This window comes from Pocillopora damicornis, chromosome 11 (assembly GCF_964200805.1).
Source record: "Pocillopora damicornis chromosome 11, jaPocDami1.2, whole genome shotgun sequence".
NCBI lineage: Eukaryota > Metazoa > Cnidaria > Anthozoa > Scleractinia > Pocilloporidae > Pocillopora > Pocillopora damicornis.
In genome coordinates this window covers 14,795,729-14,819,967 of record NC_142680.1, presented here as the reverse complement: position 1 = coordinate 14,819,967, position 24,239 = coordinate 14,795,729, and the positions used below count along the sequence as shown (strand labels likewise).

General features: G+C 37.4%; 1 protein-coding gene and 1 pseudogene across 12 annotated transcripts in view; one reads left to right on the top strand and one right to left on the bottom strand.

The window, feature by feature from the left end:
* LOC149037738 (uncharacterized) overlaps positions 1-21,062 on the top strand; it is a 71,601-nt gene extending 50,539 nt beyond the window's left edge. For 3 of the 12 annotated variants that reach the window (XM_089188470.1, XM_089188469.1, XM_089188466.1), the window contains 7 exons: positions 3-118; positions 682-864; positions 1,206-1,309; positions 15,349-15,466; positions 15,559-15,711; positions 20,007-20,057; positions 20,690-21,062. In XM_089188470.1, coding sequence (XP_089044596.1) covers positions 757-864; positions 1,206-1,309; positions 15,349-15,466; positions 15,559-15,621 — 393 coding nt within the window. In that variant the 5' untranslated portion in view covers positions 3-118; positions 682-756 and the 3' untranslated portion in view covers positions 15,622-15,711; positions 20,007-20,057; positions 20,690-21,062. Of the gene's footprint in view, positions 1-2; positions 119-681; positions 899-1,205; positions 1,310-2,985; positions 3,937-15,348; positions 15,467-15,558; positions 15,712-20,006; positions 20,058-20,689 lie in introns of those variants that run through there. The other 9 variants (XR_016181403.1, XR_016181404.1, XR_016181402.1 and 6 more) reach the window with 9 other exon arrangements.
* On the bottom strand, positions 13,350-15,255 carry LOC149037739 (uncharacterized; annotated as a pseudogene).
* Positions 21,063-24,239: the final 3,177 nt, after the last annotated feature.

Sequence of the window (24,239 nt, the reverse complement as noted above, 5' to 3'; positions counted from 1 at the left end):
AGACAATAGGCCCTGGCGATTTGAACCGCCAGGATGAACTGAGGAATACAGGGTGAGAGTTGGAAGAGAATCAAGAGCCCGTGTGCCGTGGCTGCCTCAATCAGGAAAGTGACGAATGGTGAGTACAATATGTTTTTAAATATTGTGTCTGAAAATCAAATCTTAATTTGCAGTCATAGCAAAAAAAAATAAGCAAGACATTTATGACTGTTAAGTAAGAGGTTAATAAAAATGCCAGTTGACTTTTTTTAATAACTGAATTGAACATTTTATGACCTGTTAATGAAATTAATACAAGTTGAAGTAGTAAGTAATAATCTTAACAGCAAGGCTGCCATTTCCGTTTAGTAGACTGGCCACATTTGGTATCCTCCTACCCCACATTTCTCCTTCTTTCAGGGACACCATGTCCGAGTCTAGCACTTGCTCATTGTCACTTCCAGGGGCCATTACAATTCTTCAAAAAGAGAATAGAATATATATTTACATATCATAACATTGTTCCACCCAACAATCATTGTGTATTTTTATGCCAGATATCCGTATTGTCTCTGAGCTTAAACAGGAGTAGTACATGGGTGGGTTCGGCTTTGAACACAGCAGTTAGCAAGTTCTGGCACAGTGATACGCATACTTCGCTGGTTTTGGCATTTAAAAGAGTCCATGTTTATTGATTTTTAGGTTGGTGAAAAGGCAGCTTACCTTGCAGTATATTATTCCTCGCAGTCGTCTGATTTTTCCTGATTGGAGGGCAAAATGAGAGGTGCTTGCTTGCTTGGAATGGACATTCATGTCCTTTTTTCACAATTCTTTTGCAGCCAGGTACTTGGCACATTGAATCCTTCTCTGGGCATTTGTGTATATGTAGGTTGATGTTCCTTTTACAATTCAAATAGAGGTATATGTTAGTTCTAGATCTTCCATTTTGACCGGTATCATATATTCCAATAGTGGTTTGATAAAAAAAAGTGGGAAAAACATGACGTCTCAAGGGTCACGCCAATTGGCTCTGTAGATTAATTGACTTTGATATAAACTTAACTTTAGGGCTTTTGGGGAGAGGGGTGGTTGGGGGGGGGTTAGGGGGGACTTAAAGCAATTGGAAGTATCACTAGGCCCCTCTCTTAGATCCCCACAGAAAAATAGGCATTATTTCTGTTTCTCAAATCGTTTCTTGCTCATGAAATTTAATTCCTCTCTGTCAGTTATTTTTAAGGAATGCAGCTGAATCACAACGTCCCGTATTGCATGACACCAGACACAAGTTAGGACTGCTCGTAGTCCTCAATTTGGATAACACAAAGGATAAGTATGTCACCTGCTATTGACGATTGAAATGATAAGAGAATACTGCAATTAATGCTAAAAATTACCGAAAAGTACTTCACTTATAACAATCGCTTAACACCAAAATATCGCAATGCTGAATTATCCTAATCAATACAACATACCGTGGTAATGATGCATAAAGATGTACGGTGGAATTGTAGTTTTTCCCTGGTTACACTCAGTTGGCATCCTGAACATGGGATCCTTTCTTTTGGGCAAGCATTTACTGTCATTTCTTCCCATGCCGCCATGTGCTGGTGTCCTTCGTTGGGGCACCTCTCTCGTACTTTTGGGCAATTTTTGAGGTGATCGTTGGCATCGCTATAGTTGCCCTTCCACTGGCAGGTTTGGCTGTTACATTTAACAGGCAAATCTTGGGTCGCCTTATCCATTGCCACATTTATCCTCAGCTCTTCTTTTCGGAACGTTGCCCGACACTGGGGACATAACGGTGTGGCTGTCGATTCTGCCCAAGTTTCCATGCAATTTTTGTAGCCAGAGTGCCCACAGGCAAGGGTAACAGGCCTTGACACAATGCTATAACTGAAAAGGAATATGGCAGTATAATAGCACTGGAAATGAGCATTAACAAAAATGATGGCAAAATATGACAGCCAGGAATGATATTCAACTCACCCAATACAGCATTCCAAATCCACTGTCCTCAGAAAAGTTAATTTGTTGGACTTGGAAACCACTTCGGTCTTTTGATGAGACATTGTTACGGACTAAAGGATTTTCGATCACGGTCTGTCATAATAAAGTTAATCACGTTAAGGGGTTCCTTAGTCTCTTACTTAAACCTGCTCTATTATTGATGTCTGTACTTTGTAAAAATGACATTTTCACGGAGGGGACACCACGCTAAAGGCTTGAAAGAGTTTCAGTCGTGAGGCGCTTTATCTGATTTTCATGTGACGTCATCAAAATTAGAAAATAAGAAATTATACACGGTACAAAATCAGGCCGTGGCTTAGTTTTGTTTTTCTAGAAGTTTTATGATAATTTGAGACTGCTGCTGCTGCATTAGTGTGAACATCTGAAAATTTTGCATTTGTTCTTGTTGCTGTTTAGTTTGCTGCAGCATGACCTGCATCAAATCCTGATGTTGCTTTTTGGACTGCTCCTCCTTCTTACTTTCAGCCTCTAGTCACTGCTTCTGTAGCTGCATTCCTTCCATTTTCCATTTCTACATGAGATTGTTCTTTTCTCGCAAATATGCCACCATGTCACTACCACTTCTTCGACGTTTTACTCTTGCTGCTGTTTCATTCTCTACCTCATTTTTCCTTTGTCTTTTCTGTATTCCCCAAGGTTCTCTAAAGCTCTGCATCTCATTTTCGCTGCTTTCTGTGTAATTCGTGTTGAGTTTCACCACATTCATTGTTAAAAACGTGAAGAAAAGAGAATAAGAGAACTTACTGAGCAATCTTCTTGGCCCTCATGCCGGCTGCAGCTATGACCTGTTTAGTGCAGAAGAAAAAAAACATGTTTTTTCTCAAAAATCAGGTCCCAGAAGAGTAGGCAAACAAATTAAAAATATTATTGACTCTATGATGTGCAAAATACTCGAAAGTTATCAAAGATATTTTATAAAATACCGTAATCAACTCATGTTTTGTACATAAAGGCAAACTAGTTGTTTTGGCGTTGCAGACAGCACAAGCTACAGTGGGGATTTACAGGGAACGACTGCCAGAAGTAGGGAAACATGCATTCAGACTTCCGTCCGCCATTGTAGACATCCTCCTCTAACGACATATGTAATATTGCTTAGTTTACTGTAAATTTGGAATTAAATTTGCTCTTGCGGGTTTTAGTAGGTTTATACTTACCACAGCTGGCCAATGACCACCATAGAGAGGATATTTTGCAAGAATTACTTGGTCAACTATTGAATATGGTGATTCAGAATCATTGGATCATAAGGTCCCCAATATAGATCGACTACAGTGGAACATAAATAGTAAACTGAAATCATGGAACAAAGGGTTTCAGGATTGTTACAATTGAAAGGGATGAGTGTCATTGTCGGAGAGAACCTCAAGTATGCCAAAGTGTAGATTGACCTCAGCATAATTTGTTTACCTGTTTCAAAATTGAGGGATCTCAATGACTTCATCATTTAGTTGAACCCTTCTTTTGGCACCTTTCTGTCGATGACCATGGAAGTTTCCAAGCACCCGGTTTACAGGTTCCTGTTCAGGGGACATAACATGATGCATGTTCATTTTTCTATTTCAACAAATTGTCATACTGATAAAGAAACATCTAAGCTAGCCTAGCTAGCTGGTTTAAACAGAGCCCTAGCTGGCACAAAACAAGAGAAGAGACATGACATTTCAGTCTCTGATAATACAGCTATCAAGTGTTAAGGCATGTTTGAATGCTGTAAGCAGAATTTGGTGCTTTTCTTTTCATCAAAATAGAGATTTACTCCCTTATTATTAATGAGCAAATCCTAAATTGTATAATCTATTTAATTTCCTATACTTACAACAAGACCAAAGATTTCTTTAAATGCTTGTTTTTGTCTATTTTCTGTTTCAAGGTTTTGAAATGGGCTTGCCTTCCCAGAATTTTGCTCAAATAAAGTTTGCCATGTTATGTTTTGTAACACATGATATTCGTCTTTCTCCATAATCAAAAACTTATTGGCAATGTTAACACATACTGACTTGACAGCAGCAGAGACAAGAGTACTGGTAATCTGTATAATGTCATCCAGAGCTTTTTGTGAGAGATTGTATGTTTCCTTGAGTTGCAAAAGATATGCTGCACTCGTGTTTCTTAACTGTTCCTTTGGGAGATCTTCTTCGTCTTCTTCAAAAAGTGTTTCATCAATAAGCAAATCACCAGCTTGTTCTTCAGGCTCAATTTCTTGCACTAAATCCTGTGGTTGTTTAACATCAAGTGCAACTCGTAGAAAAAGAAACTTGATAAAACACTGCTGCTCGTGTTTTAAACATTGCAAAAAGCAAAAAACTGCTCAGCTAAAATATCCTTCCTGGGGACCGTTGCATCCAACTTTCTATTGTACATAATTCATCTAGTACCCCGAATGGCTAATGCTTACCGCTGTACCATATGCATAGAGGTTTGCCATCTTTGTGTATGCTTTTGTGGTTTTCTCTCCTTGTCATCATATTTTTTGCAATTGCTTGTAATATCAATTTCTACCTCCAGTAGAATTCTCTTATCAAAGAATCTTGCAAATGCTTTTTTTCCACAACGTCTTGAAATCTAAACGTAAACATTGGTACAAAATAATATTTTGTTAGATTGACTAGTCGAAAAAACATTTATTCAGTTTATTTGGGAAAGAAAAAGTGGGGTTTCTATTCTCCTGATCGCATCCCAGACGATTCCCAACATTGCCGATAGTATAGGAAATTGCATAAATGCAAGTGCAATTCAGGATTTCTGGGCATGAATGATGCTTTGCTCCTCAACTCTGACGGGAGAGCCTAAGCACTAGTTTACAACACTTCAGTATAATGGGGTTGGACCTGGTTATTCACAATAACTCGCATCTATGTTTCGTATAGCCATGAGTTAAAAACCTCATGTAAAACATAACTGAAACATATGAATGTGGATAATCAAGAGATTTAAAGTGCATATCACCCCTAACATGAAAATGCCCAGGAAGGAACTTGAGCTTGAATAAATATGACTAACTATTGAATGTAATGGTTCAGAATCAATGATTAAGAGTAAGTGAACTTCGTTTCGTGCAATTTTGGTCTGAAATCATACTTGTGATTTCAAATCAAACGAGTGTGCTATTACCACTTTATTTCATCCATGTTGAAATCAAATAATAAAATAATTGAGAAATAACTTTTTTTGTTTTTTTAGAGGGCACGGTAACGAATCTTGCAATCTGATTGGTTCTTTACCTGGTCAGTATTTTCCTATCTCTGCCCACGGGCCACGGTAACGCTTTCGTGAGTCGCCGAGTACATCCCAACTTTCGTTGTCATTTTTCATAAATATACCTCGTTTTCCAGCTGGGCAGTATTTTTAAGCAAACATGTCGGTCACTACCTCAAGCTGATAAATAGCTTATGAATCCTCTCTTTTCTCTCTATCAAATCACTTTGGTTGACAGAAAAATATTAGTTTCAGAATGAATTTGTATAAACAATAGTGTCATTACGTTGGTTGACAAGCGGCCTAAAAACCGTCTGCAATTAATTTTAATCGTTCACAAAAAGTACCCAGAAAGTTGAAACGTGAGGTATTTGGTTACAGTTAAACTGAACGATGGAACTTTCATTCATTTAATATCTGAATTTTCTCGAGCAATTTGTTCATAGTGAAAGAGCGAGCGAAGTTTTAATTTAAGTTCTACAACAAATATACGCTCCTGGTGAGTCTTTTTAATTCTGTTCAATTTGGACATTTGTACCTTAAATTGCACAACAGAAATTGAAGGAATTTGAGAAAAGGCCGCATTACATTCCCTTGTGTCTCGTTGGAGTGTGCCGTTCGAATTTAGTTTCTGTGAAGGAAAGATTAGAGTTAAACACGCCATTACAGCAAACAAACGAGCAAACTCTCACAACTTCAAAATAAAAAAATTGAATTTACTCACAATTACTTTCCTTGCCGTTTACTGAATGACCAGAGGTAAATCTTCGTACATTAATGAATGGTTGATGAGAGTGAATAATACTTTCCGTTAGATCATTAACTGATTTTGAAGAAAACATTGTCATGACAGTCCTTGCCAAACTAGTTCTGTTGGTTTTCAAATGTTCCTACGCTTTTCTTTTTCTTGCGTGCTCTTTAATTGACAGGTGTCAGATTGTGACAGATACTTGTAAAAATAATGTTTCAAAGTTTGTTTGGAAGCCTTTTAAATCACCTTTATCGTTACGGAAATGAAAATGTTTCGCTGAGGCATCTCTCTTAAATTTGCATCACCTCTATTTTAACTACCATTTACTCACTCAAAAATTGTTCAGTTTATGGAAGATCTCGCCGTATTTACGTCCATAAATCATTCGGGTTCTTTCGGAAAGAATTTCGTCAAGTTTAAAAACAATAAATATGTTATTTACCGGCTAAGGGTTGGTCCCTATGGTGAAAAACTGTGACCTCGGTCTTGAAAATGCTGCCCTCGGCCTACGGCCTCGGGCAGTATTTTCAAGACCTCGGTCACAGTTTTTCACCATACAGACCTCCCAGCCGGCAAATAACATGTATATACGCAAATCAACTTTTTATTCAGACCTTCTTTACAGAGTGTGGAACCGGAAAAACTCAGGAAAAAAATTGTGTCATTTCACAACTATGATTTCAGACCAAAATTGCATGACAGGAAGTTCAATTACCACTTTATTATATCCATTTTTAAATAAATGTTATCTAGCATATAACAGTATGCTAACTAGCTTTTGTTTTAGCAGATAATGGTATTGTACAAGCGTTTTCTAGCATGTAGCAGTATCGTACTAGCATTTTCTAGCATAGAACAGTATCCTACTGGTGCTTTCTAGCATATAACAGTATCTCAACAATGCTGCAGTGGAAGGTGAATACGATTGGCACAATCTGTGGCTGAGAGACGCCTCTCGGGCACGATGTAAAATGCATGGCGAATGGGGAGATGGAACCTTGAGAAAATTGCGTGAGAATGACCTAGCATTTGTATGACTCTATAGGAACCGAGGTCTCCGAAGACTTGACCACGAAGGCACTGAATTAAGTGTGAATTTCTCAATAATGCTGAGCGGTCAGAAACTGCTTGTTTGTATGTATATTTACCTTTATAAAGCGGCCACCTCACAAAACGTTTGTCATTTTTTTTTTTTGCTCCAAGAGAGATAAAATATGATATGTGAGTCATTTTAAGTGGCTTCACTTACTTCGTTTTACTTCAGAATATCATGATTTAACAAGGAAATAGTGTCAGTTTTTAAGTCCACTGAGTCAATAGAACCAGCGCTGGCAGTTACTACTTGCTCTACGCAAAATGTCAGCTAACAAACTCTTTACAATGGTTAATTACAATATCAACTAAGTTGGTAAGTCAAAAAGTTAATCCAGTAATGAATATACTTAAGCCAAAATTAACAACTTAGTTCTTATTTGATCATGTTTAAAAAAAAAAATTGTTAACACCTACTGACCTGGTCAAGAATATGTCACTATGCAGTAAAATAATTGCAAAGTATGATACTTCTGTGAAGGGTGGTACTACTAATGACTTGGGGTGGTGAGGATTTAGGGTCTCTTTGAAAAAACTCTGTCAGTTGGTCATAAAGCACATGAAGAACCGCAGCCAGCCTTAAAACATGTCTATTGTCCTAGAAACATTTTCAGGGGACATGTTAGGAGCCCATTGGCTTTTCAATGATTTGGAAATTCCATCAATGAAATCTTCATATTTTTCATTGTCAGTGTTTTTGAATTTATTTATTTATTTATTTATTTATTTATAATAACTTCATTTGCCTAAATAATAATAATTGTTGATGTGGATTCCACACAGGACAAGCATACTCAACAATTGGCCGAACCATAGACTTATATCCAATTGTTATTGCTTCAAAGCATTTTCCAAATGTGTCCTTAAGTAGGCCAAGTATCTTATTTGCTTTAGCAGCAACAGAGAGAACATGCGGTTTCCAAGATAAGTCAGATGATATAATGACTCCAAGATGTTTGTGTGTTTTAACCTGTTCCAGTGGGATTGAATTGATGTTATACGAGCATGGTGTTACAGATCTAGATCTTGTGATTCTCGTACATTTGCACTTAAAGTCAAGGAAGACGACATCTGATGTTTTGTTTTTATCTAAGGCTGATGCCCAGGAGTGAAATAGGTGAATAAGTTGGGATGTGCAGGAAAAACCAGCTTGAAAGCCATATTGATGAGGGCTTAACAAGTCATGATCTTCTAGATGAGCCATAATATGTCTTGTGACTAGCTTCTCTAGGGTCTTAACTACAAGCGATGTTAGAGAAATTGGGCGATAGTTAGAAACTTATTCTTTACCACCATTTTTGTAAACTGGGGTAATGTTGGCACACTTCCAGTCACGAGGTAGTTTTCCTCTATACAGAGATATATTGAATAACTTTGAAAGTGGATCAGAAATTACAGAAGCTGCGTCTCGGAGCAAACATGCAGACAAACAATCTGGGCCAGTGGCTTTATTCACATCAAGGGTAAGCAAGAGCTCTCCCACATTAGCACTAGAGCACATGAGATCTAGTATATCGGAGCCTGAACCATGTAAATGGGCATCCTCATCGACATCAGTGGCTGGGTCAGGGCGGGTAAACACTGATGCAAAAAATTTGCAAAATAACTCTGCTTTGTCCTTGCCAGTAGAAGCCGTGACACCACGATCTGACCATTTCATAGTGACAGGTATTGATTTGCTTTTCGTTTTGGATTTTATAAAAGACCAGAAGCATTTAGGGTTTTTGGAATTAATTAATGAGTGAACATGTTGGTAATAACTCTTATTAAGTTCTGATTTAACTTTATTCCTTAACGATTTATCTTTATTCAAATCAATGTCAAGCTGGGTAGATTTGGCTTTCTTCCAAAGGCGTTTTCTTTTCTGGAATAGCTTGTGTATAAGAATTATTTGTGTTACCAAATAGTTCAATGTTACCAAAATAATCCCTATAAGTTGCCCAATATTTTCGCTTCCCCATAACACCCCCACTATAGTAAACAGCAACACTGCATGACATGTTGGTATTGGATTTCTCAAAAGCTGTTAACTCTCTCTTTTACAATTTTAGAAAATTACTTTAATCATTGTCCTTTCTGTACACTTCTTTGCAGTTGTTTCACACAGGCCAACTTCTGCAAGTTCCCTGGAATTCTTTTCATGGTATTGCTTTGCTTTTTGTTTTGGATTTTATAAAAGACCAGAAGCGTTTAGGGTTTTTGGAATCATTTAATGGGTGAACAGGTTGGTAATAACTCTTATTAAGTTCCGATTTAACCTTATTCCTCAACAATTTATATTTATTCCAATCAACGTCAAGCTGGGTAGATTTGGCTTTCTTCCAAAGGCATTTTCTTTTGTGGAATAGCTTGCGTATAAGAATTATTTGTGTTACCAAATAGTTCAGTGTTACCAAAATAATCCTGATAAGTTGCCCAATGTTTTCACTTCCCCATAACACCCCCACTATAGTTAACAGCAACACTACATGACATGTTGGTATTGGATTTCTCAAAAGCTGTTAACTCTCTCTTTTACTATTTTAGAAAAATACTTTAATCATTGTCTTTTCTGTGCACTTCTTTGCAGTTGTCTCACACAGGCCAACTTCTTCAAGTTCCCTGGAATTCCTTTCATTCTGACCTCCATTTATCTGGCAAGCAGCTTCAAATAGCTCACCTCTTCTTTCTACCTACAGATGGACTTAAAGCATCCAGGCTTGTTAGGTTCTTTTTACGTTCTTCTAGAGACTTCTTTGGTAGATATCTTCCTTTCTTGCAAGGTGTTGTTACATTGCCCACTAGCTCACTAGTTATCTCTCCTGTCTGCTCTAGCTCTCTAACTACATGTTCAACCTAAATGCAATTACAGTGAAACAACTCAACCTGGGCTACCTAATGTTTCAAGCAAATCACAAGACAACTTCATAGCAAAAGATGTGGAGTTTGTTCATCAGCAGACCAATCACAGAAAGAGACAACTTTAACTGTAAGTTTGAAAATGGCAGATATTTTGTTTTGAAAAAATGTTGGGAGGTCCAGGTTGAGTTCATTTCACTCTAAAAGAAAATTAAAAAAAAAACATTGTGGGGTTATGAGTGTTATGCTAGGAGTTATGACGTGCTCTTAACATGCCTAATACACAGTCATATATTACCTTTGTTTCCAGACGTTCCAACTTTTGCTTCTTGGCTCTCAGCTCCTTCACCTTTTCTGCAATTTTAAGATTTTCTGCAATAGTTTTCTTAGACTGCCTGACTGCTTCTTCTCTTTTCTGCTTATGCACGGCCATAAAGGCACCCACTTGAAACCTCCTGTACTTCCTCACCCTTGGGCCACATTCTGCCATGGTTCTCTGTGGACATGGATAGGACTTTGGATATTGAGAGCTATGCCCATTTTGGTGTCTTTCTAAGTCTTTGAAGAGATTGTTCAAGCGTTGTTTTGATTCAAGTTGTAAAGCGGAACCAACATTTCCACACTTGCATTGACAAAATATTCGCCATTTACAAGAGCCTTTCCGAGTCTTTGTAGGGGTTGTTTGAGAGTTTCTGCTAACAAATTGTTGTTTTCGAAGGCATCTTCTTCTATTTGTTCACTCTTAATATCTAAATCTTTATTCTCCAACTCATCATCTTCCAGAACTTTTTCACGACCCAAATGTGGTAGGAAAAAAAAAATTAGACGTGAGTGCGATGATGTAAATGTGAGATTCAGTTGTACTAAAGCAATACCATTTTACTGTCAACTGGAAAACTACAGTGAGATTTATGAAGAAGAATAGCGACGTGAAATTTTTTTTTGAAAAACAAAAAACGAAAGACGAAACATTGACATTCTGTGAAAGCTACAAAAGCAAAACTATGAAATTCTAAAATAAAACTACTCACTGGTGTTTGATACCAAAACAAACAGCAGAAATTGATCTATCAAGATGGCTTCTCAGATCTCAACTACCACACACATGTGGACTTCTGGGAAGGTCTAAAAATACCCTTTTAATTCGTACCCAGGTCTCTGAAAAAATAACCCGGTCCAATATGGCAACCAGTTACGTGTGCTAAGAGTGATTATGAATGGGCTTATGCTAAGAGTCTGGGAGGCTTCTACGGGTAAACCTGCAACTCTTCACTGACTTAGGTTGTACAGTGGACAAGCATTGAGATGCTGATAAACTAGATTCAATAAAAAGTAAGAGTGTGTAAGTATTACAATTTGAAATTAATGACACAGGATGCTGTTGACGCAGGATGTCTTGCAGTACCTGACTGAAATGTCGCACTGATTCAGATGTTGAATTTATGCTGTGTTGAAGTAACAGTAGACATTACTCTTTTATGGATTACATGCGGCATGCAGCATACATAAATCCGACCTGTGCTGAACTTCTATTGAACTCAGCCAAGTGAGTTTATCGCATGACAAAAAACTAAATGTCTTTTGGGGTGAAAAAGTTCCTTCAAGAAGTCAAAGATATGCGCATTTCTCTTTTAAGCACCCACAATCGTCAGAACAATCCAGTGAGGTCTTCTTACAAGGACACCATCGTGTCACACATACCTTTGCAGGCAGAAATCTGTTCAAAGTTTTGTAGATCTGTTAAAAAATCTGTGGACACACAGTGACGTGCACACCAGCTATTAAGTAGCAATTAAAGATCGAGAGGGGAAAACATTTAGGAGCATTAGCATCAGTAAGCCTTACCCTTTAATAATACGTCTAAGAGCTTTTCACTCTTCTCTGTCAGCAGTGACACATGCTTTTCTGCTTGCTTCTTGTTATGTTGCTCCATCTCCCTAAAATTCCCAGCAAAATGGCATGGACTTTACATTGTCACCGCCTCTCCTCACATACAAGCAGATGGGTTTGCAACTTCATCCTAAGAGTAAACGAAAAGTAAAACGTACATGAAGGTATCTACTAATGAAGAAAAGAGGTGGCAACTGTTCAGCTCAACTCATTTTTTTTATTTGTTTATTTCATTATTTGCTGTTGATTCTTGAAAGTGATAAGGATTATAATCAGACAAGCCAAATCAAGGATATTTTCCCAATAACACTGTGTTTGAGTCCCAAAGTAAACTTTTGGGGCTAAGTTTGGACCAGTTTTAATCTTGGAAGGAGGAACAAATTGAAGGGAAGCTTTCCAAAGTTCAAGAGATTTATATATTTAAAGATGATATTCTTAAAAATTATTTCAGTAAGCTTTGAGTACATGTGGGAAAGATAAAGAAAACCTTGAACTCAGTGTCAATTTTCAAAATTGTACATGCTAGTATGGTCTAACTGGGCTGAGCTTAAAAAATATAATACAAGAAACTGCATACCCACACCAGATGCTTTATTTTTACGCACGTAAAGAGAATTTCATTTTTAAGTTTGAAATGATAATGTACAACGCTTTGTGACCACACCTTCTCGGATGCTTTCTGCATCTTAGAGGGCAACGGATTTCTCCCCTTGGGCAAGTCTTCTCGAATGAAATTCCTTGTTGGCCACAGTGGTATTCTGGTTGCATTGTTCACATGTGATGACTGCATAGAGACATTCATCCTTATGAGTTGGCTCATCCTTTCTTTTAATACTGTGTTGGCAGCCCCCATTCGAACAGGATATGAGGGCATCAGGGCAGGTGTGTCGTGCTACCACTTCGATGCTCGCCCTCTTGTAGCATGCTGTGCATTTTACCTCGATGTTCTCCACCAGCTTTTTCAGGGTGAAGTTTATCTACAGCTGTGTGGAACTCCATATGGGCTTTTTACAAAGGGGGCAATGGCTGGTAGTTGGGTTTTGTTGCACCCTGCTAATACACGTTTTGCAGAATGTGTGCCCGCAGTCAGGAAAAATAATTGGCTCCAGCATCAATGTATCACTAAAAGACATAGAGAACATGAATTTCGACTGCTCTGAGTTTTTGCAAGAGAATCAAAGGAATTCACATGAGCCAATCAGAGGACGCAAAGAAAAAAAGAAAACACAGAAATATGGGAAAATGCGACCAACTCGTGAATAGGTTTAGTTTTGAATAGGGTTGGCTGAGATGATGGTGTGCATTTCATTTATGACAATTGCAAAGCAAATTTGGACCCAAAGCAGTCCCAGATCCCAGATTACTTTTGAAACTTAATCGAAAAATTCCTCAAAAATCTACCTTTACCTTTACGAGGTTTATGGGAGTGGCTGGAACTGACGGCGTCCTAAATTCCTTAGATTTAAATTTTTATGGTTTTTTTTTCCCGCGCTCAAGAGTCCAATCAAAAGACAAAATCTTTTTTTCACTGTTTCTTTGCTATCGGTGGGTTGGTTGCTGTACCAAAGAGAATTTTATGACATACTGAGAAACCTGATATATATGCATGCATGAGTTCACACGTAAGCTTGCCTCACACTAGCCGCCACCAGCATGTAAATGCGAAACAATCAGCGTGGTGACATAACAATTTCATAAGTTGTTAAAGGTAAAACGTTACTATCTAAAAGTTCACAGGTATCATTTTCGGTCCACACAGCTACCCAATATTCCCCTGGTTTGTCTGCAAGGTGGGTATTGACAATGTATGCTCTTGGTCTCACATGTTGAGGCGTCTTGGGTAGCTCATCACAAGCTAGCGTACTCACAAAGTACTTGCGAAGTTCTGAATTGCTATCTGTGAGAGCGTTGAGTTGATTTGTAGTAAGCCACACAAACTCCATCTCTAATGTACCTAGATTGAGGTAGCTCCTTTAATGCTATTGATTTCCATCATGCCTTCATACTCTGCATAAATGACAATGGTTTTCAGACTTGCTTGAGCTACACATTTCAGGTGGATGTTAATCATGCCTTCGTTTTTAGGCAGGAGCACCGGGTCATCATGTCTTCCATTGGCCGCATTAGAGAACAGAGAGCATACGATTTTTTCCTCGACTCCAGTCTTTGAATTGTACCATGTTTCCTGCATGTGCAGACATCCTGTAACATCTAGAAATCAGTGATAAATAAGTGATAAATCAGTGATACCCAATTAGGTCTTTCTGCCCATTGGTTGTGTTGAGTTCTGAGGTTTAACACAATCACAATCTGTTTGATGTATTCCACACCATGTTGCTCAAAGGCAAAGGTGTGTTTGTCATATTGACCGTTGAGTGCTGTGGTTTGTGGAATGCCAATGATGACACTTTGCGGCACCTGTCCATTAAACAGATTGTTAGTCTCTTTGGAGTTGGCTCCATTGTCCAAAGGAAACTGTCTCATTTCTGTGCAGATCATGGGATACTTTGCTGGGGTTTTGGACATAGTAAGCATCAGTTCATTGTAGACAGAGGGTTTGAGCATGACTAGGCAGAAATGGAAGGTAAGTTTAATGTCTTCTGGGTTTACCCTGGCTTGCCTCATTGGGTGGATTGGCCTCTCCATTCATGAACAGGGCGGCTGCATTTATATAGAATTCAAATTCCAAAGGTGTTCCAGGTACGATCCATTTTCCTTGGTGAAACATGTCCACAAATGGTTTCATTCTCAAGGTTCTTTTTCCTCCTGCATAATAATTTCTCGCATCTGCTTTCTGTAACTTTATGCTAGCTTGCTGATTGGCAGAAAGGGCATCAAGATGAGCATAATTTGTCCAGACATTATTGGCTATGTAGGTAACTGGAGAATTGATTTTGCTCCTCCACCCTTGAAATTGGAGAATGGTTTCTCCATCATCTCTGTCAAAGTTCAGTAGAGTCTGAATATAAGCTTTGAGATGGTACATGTCCACTTGTTCTGTGAGTAGCGTGCCTTTGGCTCTACAATAGGCCCTTTGCAGCTAAAGGTCACATGCCTAGATACGCGTTAGCAACGCTGAATTGGAGAGAAAAGCTCTTCAACAAACACAAATTGAATGAGTCTCTTGAGCGTCACGCGTGTGTATAGTTGAAAGGCGATAATTCTGAATTCAAGCGTTAAATATCTTTCCATCTCTCCAAATCCAGTAAGTTTAGCATAGAAATATAGCTTTGAGTACATCTTTGAGTCGGAAAGGTTGGTTCTTGACATGGCTTCTCCGTCAGTTATGTAGAACAGAGGTTGTCTTGTTGTTGCACTTTTATAACGACATTTGGACAATTAATACAAGTAAAAAGAAATGAAATACGGTAATTCACTACACTTTGAGTTTTAGAAGCCGTTTACTATCTAAAAACAGAATTTTGGCTCCTCATTCCCCTCAAAACTATGGTGTTTGAACCAACAAGCGTTGTTTTCATTGTTGTAGATATTGATATGGACGAGTCAGTTGAACAATCCACCACGGGCAAAAAAAAGTCTGCTTACCATTCCTCTGTTCCCCAATGTAATAGGGATTCAAGGTACCACGAAGATCTGCATTTCCATTGCATTCCCGGTCGTGCCAAGGACGAAAAGCTGAGGAAGGAATGGCTCGGGAAAATCCGAAGAGACGAAGGTCCTGACTTCAAGGTATTTTATAGAGACATTTGATTTTCAAAGCATTTCACAAGGAATTGTTCGGTAAACTTATGTGTACTTTTCTCTATTTACATAACTACTAGTATGAGAGTATGCTCAAGGCACTTTACCAAGGAAGATTACCTTCCACTGACCAAGTCTGGTAGCCAGTGACTGAAAAGAGGTGCTGTTCCATCGAATTTTAACTGAACTTCCTCTTCCCAAGCAGGAAGAAAGATTATTTTACATGTCGACTGGTAATTTATCCTTCAGTTATATTTTAATGTGTCGGTGAGTTTATGGGGTTATAATGGGAAGTCTAGACTATAATGGCATCTTTCTTATTTTTAAATACTGTATCAGTTTGCAATAAGTATCAGTATATGAGTATTGGTGTAGACAACGAGAGTATAAAATTTTACACTGGTTTCCCCTCAAATGAACATATTTAGTTTTTGTTAGCTTTATTAAGCCCAGTTATACTGTTATGCCTCTGGAGAGAGAGAAAAGAGATCAGCCTCCAGAAATATGCTTCTAATAGATGAAATGTTTATGTTTCCTGTTTGGCTTAAACTAGGATTATTTGAGCAAGATCTTGCTGATAGGTTTGAAATTCATATATCTTCAGTCTCTAGAAAATTAGTAACCTGGTCCAATTTTTTGTATTTTTTTCTTGGAAGTCAGATTATCTGGCCCTCTAGAGCAGATGTAGATAGATGCATGCCTAAGGGTTTCAGAAAACTCTATGCTAGCACTAGAGTGATTTTAGACTGCACAGAGATTTTAGTGCAAACACCCACATCACTATTGTTACAGTCACAGCTATACTCATCCTATAAGAGCAACACAACTTTGAAAGGTCTTACTGGAATCACCCCTTGTGGAGCAATATGTTTTGTTTCCACTTTATACACTGGAGGGATTAGTGACAAGGAAATCACAAGATGTAGTGGGATTTTAGACCTCTTAGAAGCAGGAGACTCAGTCATGGCAGACAAGGGGTTTGATATAGGTAACATGCGACAGGAGTATAATGTTGAGTTAAACATCCCTCCTTTTCTGGAAAATCAAGGGCAGTTTTCAACTCAAGATGTACAAAAAACTAAAACTATTGCAAGCTTTAGAATACATGTAGAATGTGTCCAACTTTTTAGCAAATTTTCCTGGTACTTTTTCCTCAAAGAGCTTGGTTGACCCCTCTCTTGACACCACGTGGGAATTCTAAAAGAGATTTGTTCTTGACATCACCTCCTTGTTCATTTGGCACATACACTTTAAAGCGTCTCAAACTTCCTTTCATGATGTAATCACCACAAACACACAGTTCACTTTAAATGTTTTTTATTAATCCAACTTTTATTTGCTAGGGTACCCTTTCCACTTGACAAACAATTTATCCTTTTATCTCTTTAATACTTTTTCCACTCGAAATAAGTCGCTTCATCTACATGTACTTTTTGCAAATTGCACGCATAAAATGTGCCTTGTAAGGGCGTCTCGTCTAATTCTCACACTTTATAGGTTGTCACCATTCTGGGTACAACTTTACGAACTTGAAACACTTCTTCCGTCCATACTGATAGATACCCTTTCTTAAATGGTCTAAATTTTTTATTTAATCAGACTTTATCACGTACTTTAAATGCAGGTTTCTTTTTCTTCTCGGTCTGATATCTCCCATACAAATTGTTGCACACTTCTTTGGCATTGGAAGTGGTGACTTTAGCTGGTGTGACTTTAATACTCCTGTGATAGGTGCGATTGTATGGATTGACAAGTTTGTAAAATATGTCTACATATTTGAGTTTATTGGCAGCTGTGAAATAGCCATACAATTTCGATGTAAGGGTTCTATTAAATTGTTCGATGATACTGGCTTTGGCATCTCCATGGGTAGAAAAGTGATGAATGTATTTCTTTTTTAACAGCTATTGAAATGTCTGGTTGTAAAGCTCTTTGTCTGCATTTCTCTGTAACGTCTGGGGTTTCTTCCCTCGTGCTACTTTGAGTATCTTGGCAAAAGCATCTGTCACATCTTTTCCTGTTTTCTTTTTAATGGGTTGAGCCCATGCATGTTTGGAAAAGGCATCAATGACCACTAAAATGTAATGATACCCTTTGTTTTGCTTGGCTAAAGTCTGTACTTTGATAAGATCCGCCACCCATTGTTCATCAATGTCAAACACCACCAAGGTGAAAATTCTCCTCGTTGACATCTGGGTTTGTGAAGTGTATACACCAAATTTTTCTCAAATTCTTTTTTAGCTTGACCATTAGAGATCTTTTGAGCTTTGGCATACGGTGCCACACCACCCAAACTACCCACGATACCGGATTTGTCATAGAAGTTGTGTGATCCTCTCTCCTTTGTTTTCATTTTTTCATCCTTGAAATCTTTTTTAAAGTTCTTAACCATGATAAATTACACCAAAGTTTGAAACAATGGTAGATGACGCAATACTTGTGAAGGTACTGCATATACAAATGATTCCACGTCATATATGTATACTTACCATCATAGTATCTCATAAATGTCATCAAATAAAAGATATGGTTGTTTAATGGGTGTAGGTGTGGTTTCGCAACATACCTGAAGACCTCATCTTCGATGTTTTTGGTAACACATTTGTAAGGGATTTTAGGTGGCTTATCCTCTTCATAGATGATACATGTGATGTGATCGCAAAGCCACGACACCACTCGATAATGTAAGTAGCATAGACATTGACTCCACGAGGTAGGCATGATGAAGCAATGATTTTTTCATTGTTGACCCTTCTTATAATGCTTGACATTATCCATAATGCCTTTCAAAGCCTTGTTTCTCAGAAGTTTACCAAGGAGGAGGTTTCTCCACGTTGGTCATGGCTGGACACCTTTAACCACAATTGGCGCTGGTCCTCATGAGAGACTTCAAAACCTTGTTGGTGTTTTCTCTCATCTAGAGGAAACGCCTCAACAGCATGGGGGCACAGTCTATTGTCAAATGATTGTAGTCTCCAGTGCCAAGACTGCATCCAAAAAGCTCTTTAAGAAGAAAACCCCACTCTTTGCACTAGATTTTAATACAAAAATGGTCTTTATAAAAGGAAAATTTTGCTTTGATAGAGTACATGTACATTTAAATAGGTAAATATAGAACTGGGTTCAGTGCAATTTACGCTTAACTGAAGCACGAGTCAGGACACATGAATTAAGATTTTCAACTGGTACTTGAAGTCTACATCATCCTAATGTACACTTATTATTTTTTCATACTTTAAGCTCATAAAATACCTTGATGTCAAAGAAATCAATATCTTCTTGCTCTGTGTCTTTGAAAACTTTATTTCTTGTAACAAAGGCAATCTCTTTCCACTCTGTACAAACCTAAACAAAAAGAAGAAAATTCACTGTGAGTGACTGATTGAGTAACAATTTCTCTATTTCTGGCAGCTACATGTTTCTTCAGAAGTTTTATCCATTATACATTTAACAAAGTACAACAACTTCTGTGAAAAATTTAAACAATGATTGAAATTTAAATACCACCAAAAAACAACAATAAAAAGTCAATGACCACCTGTTTACAAAAGGTTTTGAACACTGCTTAACTGATCATAAACATATATACTAGTTAATTTAGTATCAGTATTTAATTAGAGATCACAAAAACCTGAATTTATGGCCTGAGCAAATTCAAGGAAGCACTACCATCAGTCACCTTTTATATTGATATTAGACAGAGGCAGTTTATGCGTATTATATTTATACTGTGCCCCAATGTCTATGAATATCAATATTGCCTTAGCTTCCAGCTGAAAGCATCAATGAAACCCTAGTAACTTTGAAATGAAATCAATGCACTAAACCCTCTTTCACATCTCCAGCTGCTTGGTTGCAACATCCACAGCAAGGTGTTAATTTTCTTTCTCTAATTTCTTGCTGCGACAGTTGCAGAATTGTAACTCTGTGAACTCCTCTAGTTCTTGTCCCCAAGCTTTCTACTTCAGCTCCATATCTTGTTTAACATCTTAAACAAGTGCATAAGGGTAACTTGTTTAGTGACAATAACACACACATGTACACTGTATGAATTTTCCCTTGAGAATCAAATGACATCTTTTTAATGTCTTAATATCACCACTGTTATGTTGGCAAAAGACTCCTTGAATAAACAACAATACCTGGCATTCCAACACATAAACTTGTCAACACATTTTTGTTTTGGGTAACAGGATGAAGTCTACCTCACACTAGTGTAATTCTAATGAATTAGGACATTATAGAGAACCTACCTGTCCCATCAAGCACTAATTGTTTAGTGTGGGTACCAAAATCCCGAATAAACACACGTCTGTTAATAGCATCTGCAAAATACTACATACACATATATCTCAAGTTATGAAATATAAAGTTGAAAAATGGGTTTGTTATGACATGCTCATTATGCAACACATTAATTAGTCAGATAATTTCATGAGTGCCAGAACCTATATAACTTTGTAATTAACAAATGTAACACTAGGTCAGTAAATTTAGTAATTTAATTTTAAAAAAATTACTCACACAGTAGCACACCAAGACTCATGAGCACACTCCAATGAAACATCTGGGTGCCATGGTAAGTGGTGGTATACAATACATGTAGAAGCACACTCTGATGAAACATCTGGGTGCCATCTTAAGCATTTGTGAACATGTTAAGTTCAAAAAGGCCATCAAGTGATCAACATTGACAAACTATACATGTATGTAATTTAACTATATGAAATAGAACATTTACTTACATTAATCTTGGATTGACAAAATGTGACTCAGTTCAGAATCAAATTTTTAGCAGTGGTTAGATCACTGAAGGCATCCTTCAGTTTTTTTTACTAGTAGGGCACGGTGTACAATATCCTCAATATTTTGAAGAATCTGCATTTCAGTGGGTCCTGTTGGGAAAAATTAACCCCCTTTATTATGCAGCTCTGTCTAGTACCAGATTACCAAGATTATTAGGAAAAATACTTATTAATCAATAAGGTAAACTTTAAGCTCCCCTGGTTTCTGTAGTAACTTGAAAAATGGTTACCATAGTACTTGCTCCTTGATCCTGCACATACATGTAGGCTATTAACTTTGACTGAGACATCTATTTATCAATACCTTTTAATAATTGACTAAAATGATCTTGCCTGACATTGAACTGACATGTAAGTTGTGCTTAGACACAGCTGACTCCTGAACAGCTTTTTTTTCTCTTTCAAGATGATCCGGTGCCCATGGACCAGTTCAGGCCCGTAACCCTTGAGGGCGTCATTTGCCTCTCAAAGAGAGTCCACCTTATAGGCCATGAGACCTATCAAGTCAAGCAATTGCTCTGTGTTTCTCATCTCCATGTGAAGAGCACAGAGCTGAATACTGCTCAGGTCTTCATCAAGCAGACACAACAAGTCATCCAAATCCCACTTGACCTTTACAAACACATGGTTTAATATCAGTTGCTTACCCTACAAAATAACTATATGCTCGTATTGAAAACTGTGTTTTGGCATCAGCTATGAAGAGAAGGCTAAAACTGAGGAAGGTGTCTTAAATGTTAACACACTGATGTTCCTTCCCACATATTCAAATAAGACCATGAAGTTGGAGTAACGGATTACAAATATAGGTGCAATGGACCCCAGAACTAATTGCTTAAAAAATGTACATGCACTGGCTAGACTGGCTCATCAAGTATATTACACCTCTTGTAATACATGTACAAGTACCTTCCAATGTTTGCCTTGCTTCGTAAACAGTCAAAGCAACTTTCCTCTGGTTCTACATTATGGCAATTACAGCCCTAATGAAAGAATCTCTAGCTTAAACTGAGTAACTAACATTCAGTGTCCTGCAAAATTACATAATAAGATTTACAGGAAAATAGAAGGGTTTGAGTAAAAACAAAAGGGAAGTCTGCTCTGCTAATAGGACCTTCTTCCTTACAGTTAATGGTTCAATCTACAGTCTAGCAACAATAAAATAAATGTGGACATCCTCAAATCTTTCCAAAAATGATTTGCAACAAAATATTTGCATCTGGGGAATATTGACTGATACATGTGCAACATGTATATTACTAATAGCAAACATTTAATTGCTAGAACTGCATTGCTAACATACATATCCTGACTGCATTGCAAGTAAAACAAAATTCCACAGACTCCCCTACCACCAAGAAGAAAGTCTGCCTCATCCTTCTTTACAAATAAAAAAGTCAATGTCTTGTAGTCTACAATAACTTTAGGAGAGAAACTGAACTTATTAGGTAAAAGAAACATCTATAGGTTCATGGCAATAGTAAATAATCCACATGACTAGAAAAAGAGATGATGATCAAACTTACATCATTATTTCAAATAATTTAGCAAAATAAATGGCCTTGAATAGTAGACTAAAGAAGGTCCTATTAGCAGAGCAGACTTCCCTTTTGTTTTTACTCAAACCCTTCTATTTTCCTTCTGCTCCTTCTTATTAATGGCTGCAACATGTATATACCTGTACATAAATTTACAGATTTACAGATGCATCAGATATATATGTGGAGTTCAATCTTTTAAACCATAAACCATAACAGTAGTCTCAACTCTGAATAATAAAAGCTTAAGAATAAACACCTACCAACAAATTGTACTTGGTAATGTTTGTCATCCAGATCAATCCCATTGTCCTTGATAATCTTCTTTTGATTATTAAGGTCTTCCAGCAGAAGCTTTGGATTTTCCCTTCACAAAAAAGAATGATATGTATTTAACAAACAGACAATAACAAAAATAGTACTTTTAAAACAACTAATAAAATAAAACCTTAACAAGGTCTTCAAACATATTAACTGCCATCTTTTCACAGAAAATTCTCAAACTCATAAATTAAAAAAACAAAGGAAGTCAGGACCATAGTGGTGTTTGGATATCTGATCTTCAATACCATTGATTTTTACGATTGTATTTCTCCATTTTCTCATCAGTTTTAGAAGTAATTGAGAAGATATATCAAACACTCAAGACTGTTCTCATTTCTAAACACCTTGAGCTGGCTCAAAATTTGTCATAAATACTCGCACATCTCTTCTTGGTTTTTGGAATTGGGGTCAAACAAAGTCTTTCAAGTTTGATATGCAAAATTCTGCAAGGTTTATTTTGGTTTCTCAGAAACAAAAATTGAAAGCAGACAATTTTACAGGAAGGTTGTGACCCACTCACTTGTTTTCATTTTTACTAGTGCAACAAAACAAAATAATAGCAGTAGATAACTCACCTGTTCTCCTTACAATTGGCTGGGACCAAAGGGAACACAGACTTTGGACTTTCATAGGAGGACACAGGACACACACTAGGGACGACACCAATCAACACTTGATCTCGACCTGAACATAAAAAGAAGTGTTTGGTACAAATATACTAGACAAATTATCATAAACTCGATAAATTCTACTTTGATACTTATTCTGTATGTGAAGTTAATTAAAATTTGTTGTAAAGGGGTGACAGTCTTAAATGATCAAAAACTCAATAAAATCTATTTTACAACGATGTGTCATGTTATTTTAATTGTAAAACACATAAAATTCTCCGTCTCATCACACATAAACTAGTTATGATGTCACAAAAAGAAAACAATACTTATTCTGTCTGTGAAATTAATTGATTAAAATTTGTGGCAAAGGAACTCTTTGTTCATATCTGCACAATTAAATAATCTGTTGTTATTGACTCCTTACCCCAAAAGGGTCTTCCATCAATTTTCAGCATCAGCATAATTAGAGGAGAAGACAACTGATGCAGTCTTTGCTCCCTAGCAATAAATTCCATGACAGGAGCCAATTGTACCGAATACCCTGGAATAGGTGGAGAGACCTTCTGAATTCTCATTAATACTGTGCACACTCCAAATACCATCTTCTTCATTGCCTTTATCTCATTTATATTTAACAACACAGGATTATCAAGAGGAGTTCTGTAAGATAAAATAGGCTTGATCGTTCAGCAAAGTTGTTATGAGAAAGCAAAGAGCAGCAAGAGTCCATTATCAAAATAGCAATAATCTATCAAAACGACAGGTAAAGTTGATGTGCAAGAACAAAAAAGAAGAAAAGTTAGTTCAATCTTTCTGCAAATTTAATAGGGTCTTAGATTGGTCGGATTCACTTCGTTCCAACCAAAATTTAGATCGCTCCACAAAGGCTGAGTTGGCAACTTAAGAAAACCAGTTAAGCTTGGCAGTAGATGAAAGAACGAGGAATAATCTTGTCATCACGTATTAAGGAAGGCTAGTGCGGACATCGTAATGCACGTAGTTGTACGTAATTGTACAACTCTAGGTCGAGTTTTACCGTTCGATCTATTACAGTCGCAACTTGCTGAATAATGTCGCCCAAAGTTATATCTACTTGTATGGGCCGAATATAAACTCGGCCCATGCCCTAACACCTAAGTTCGTCGGTATTGCAGGACCCATACTTTACAACTTGTAACCTAGTGCGCGAGTTGTCTGCACACAACAGCATTTCGAATCCGCCACAACTTTGTAATGGACGGAAGGCCCTGGAAATATAAACAAAAGAAATCGGTTTACAAACGGCTGGAGCTAAAAGACTAGGAGATCTTAAGCAAGCCAGTGGATTGAGAATTATGTAACTCACTTGTACAAAACCTCCTTGACCTGCTCCTTCGATGCATTTGTGGGGATCTGCAACTTTTTCTCTCCAAGGCCATTTTCTTCTAATAAAAGCTTCTCGCAGTTGGTTGGAACTGTGAGCTGGTCACGCCCAGCAAGA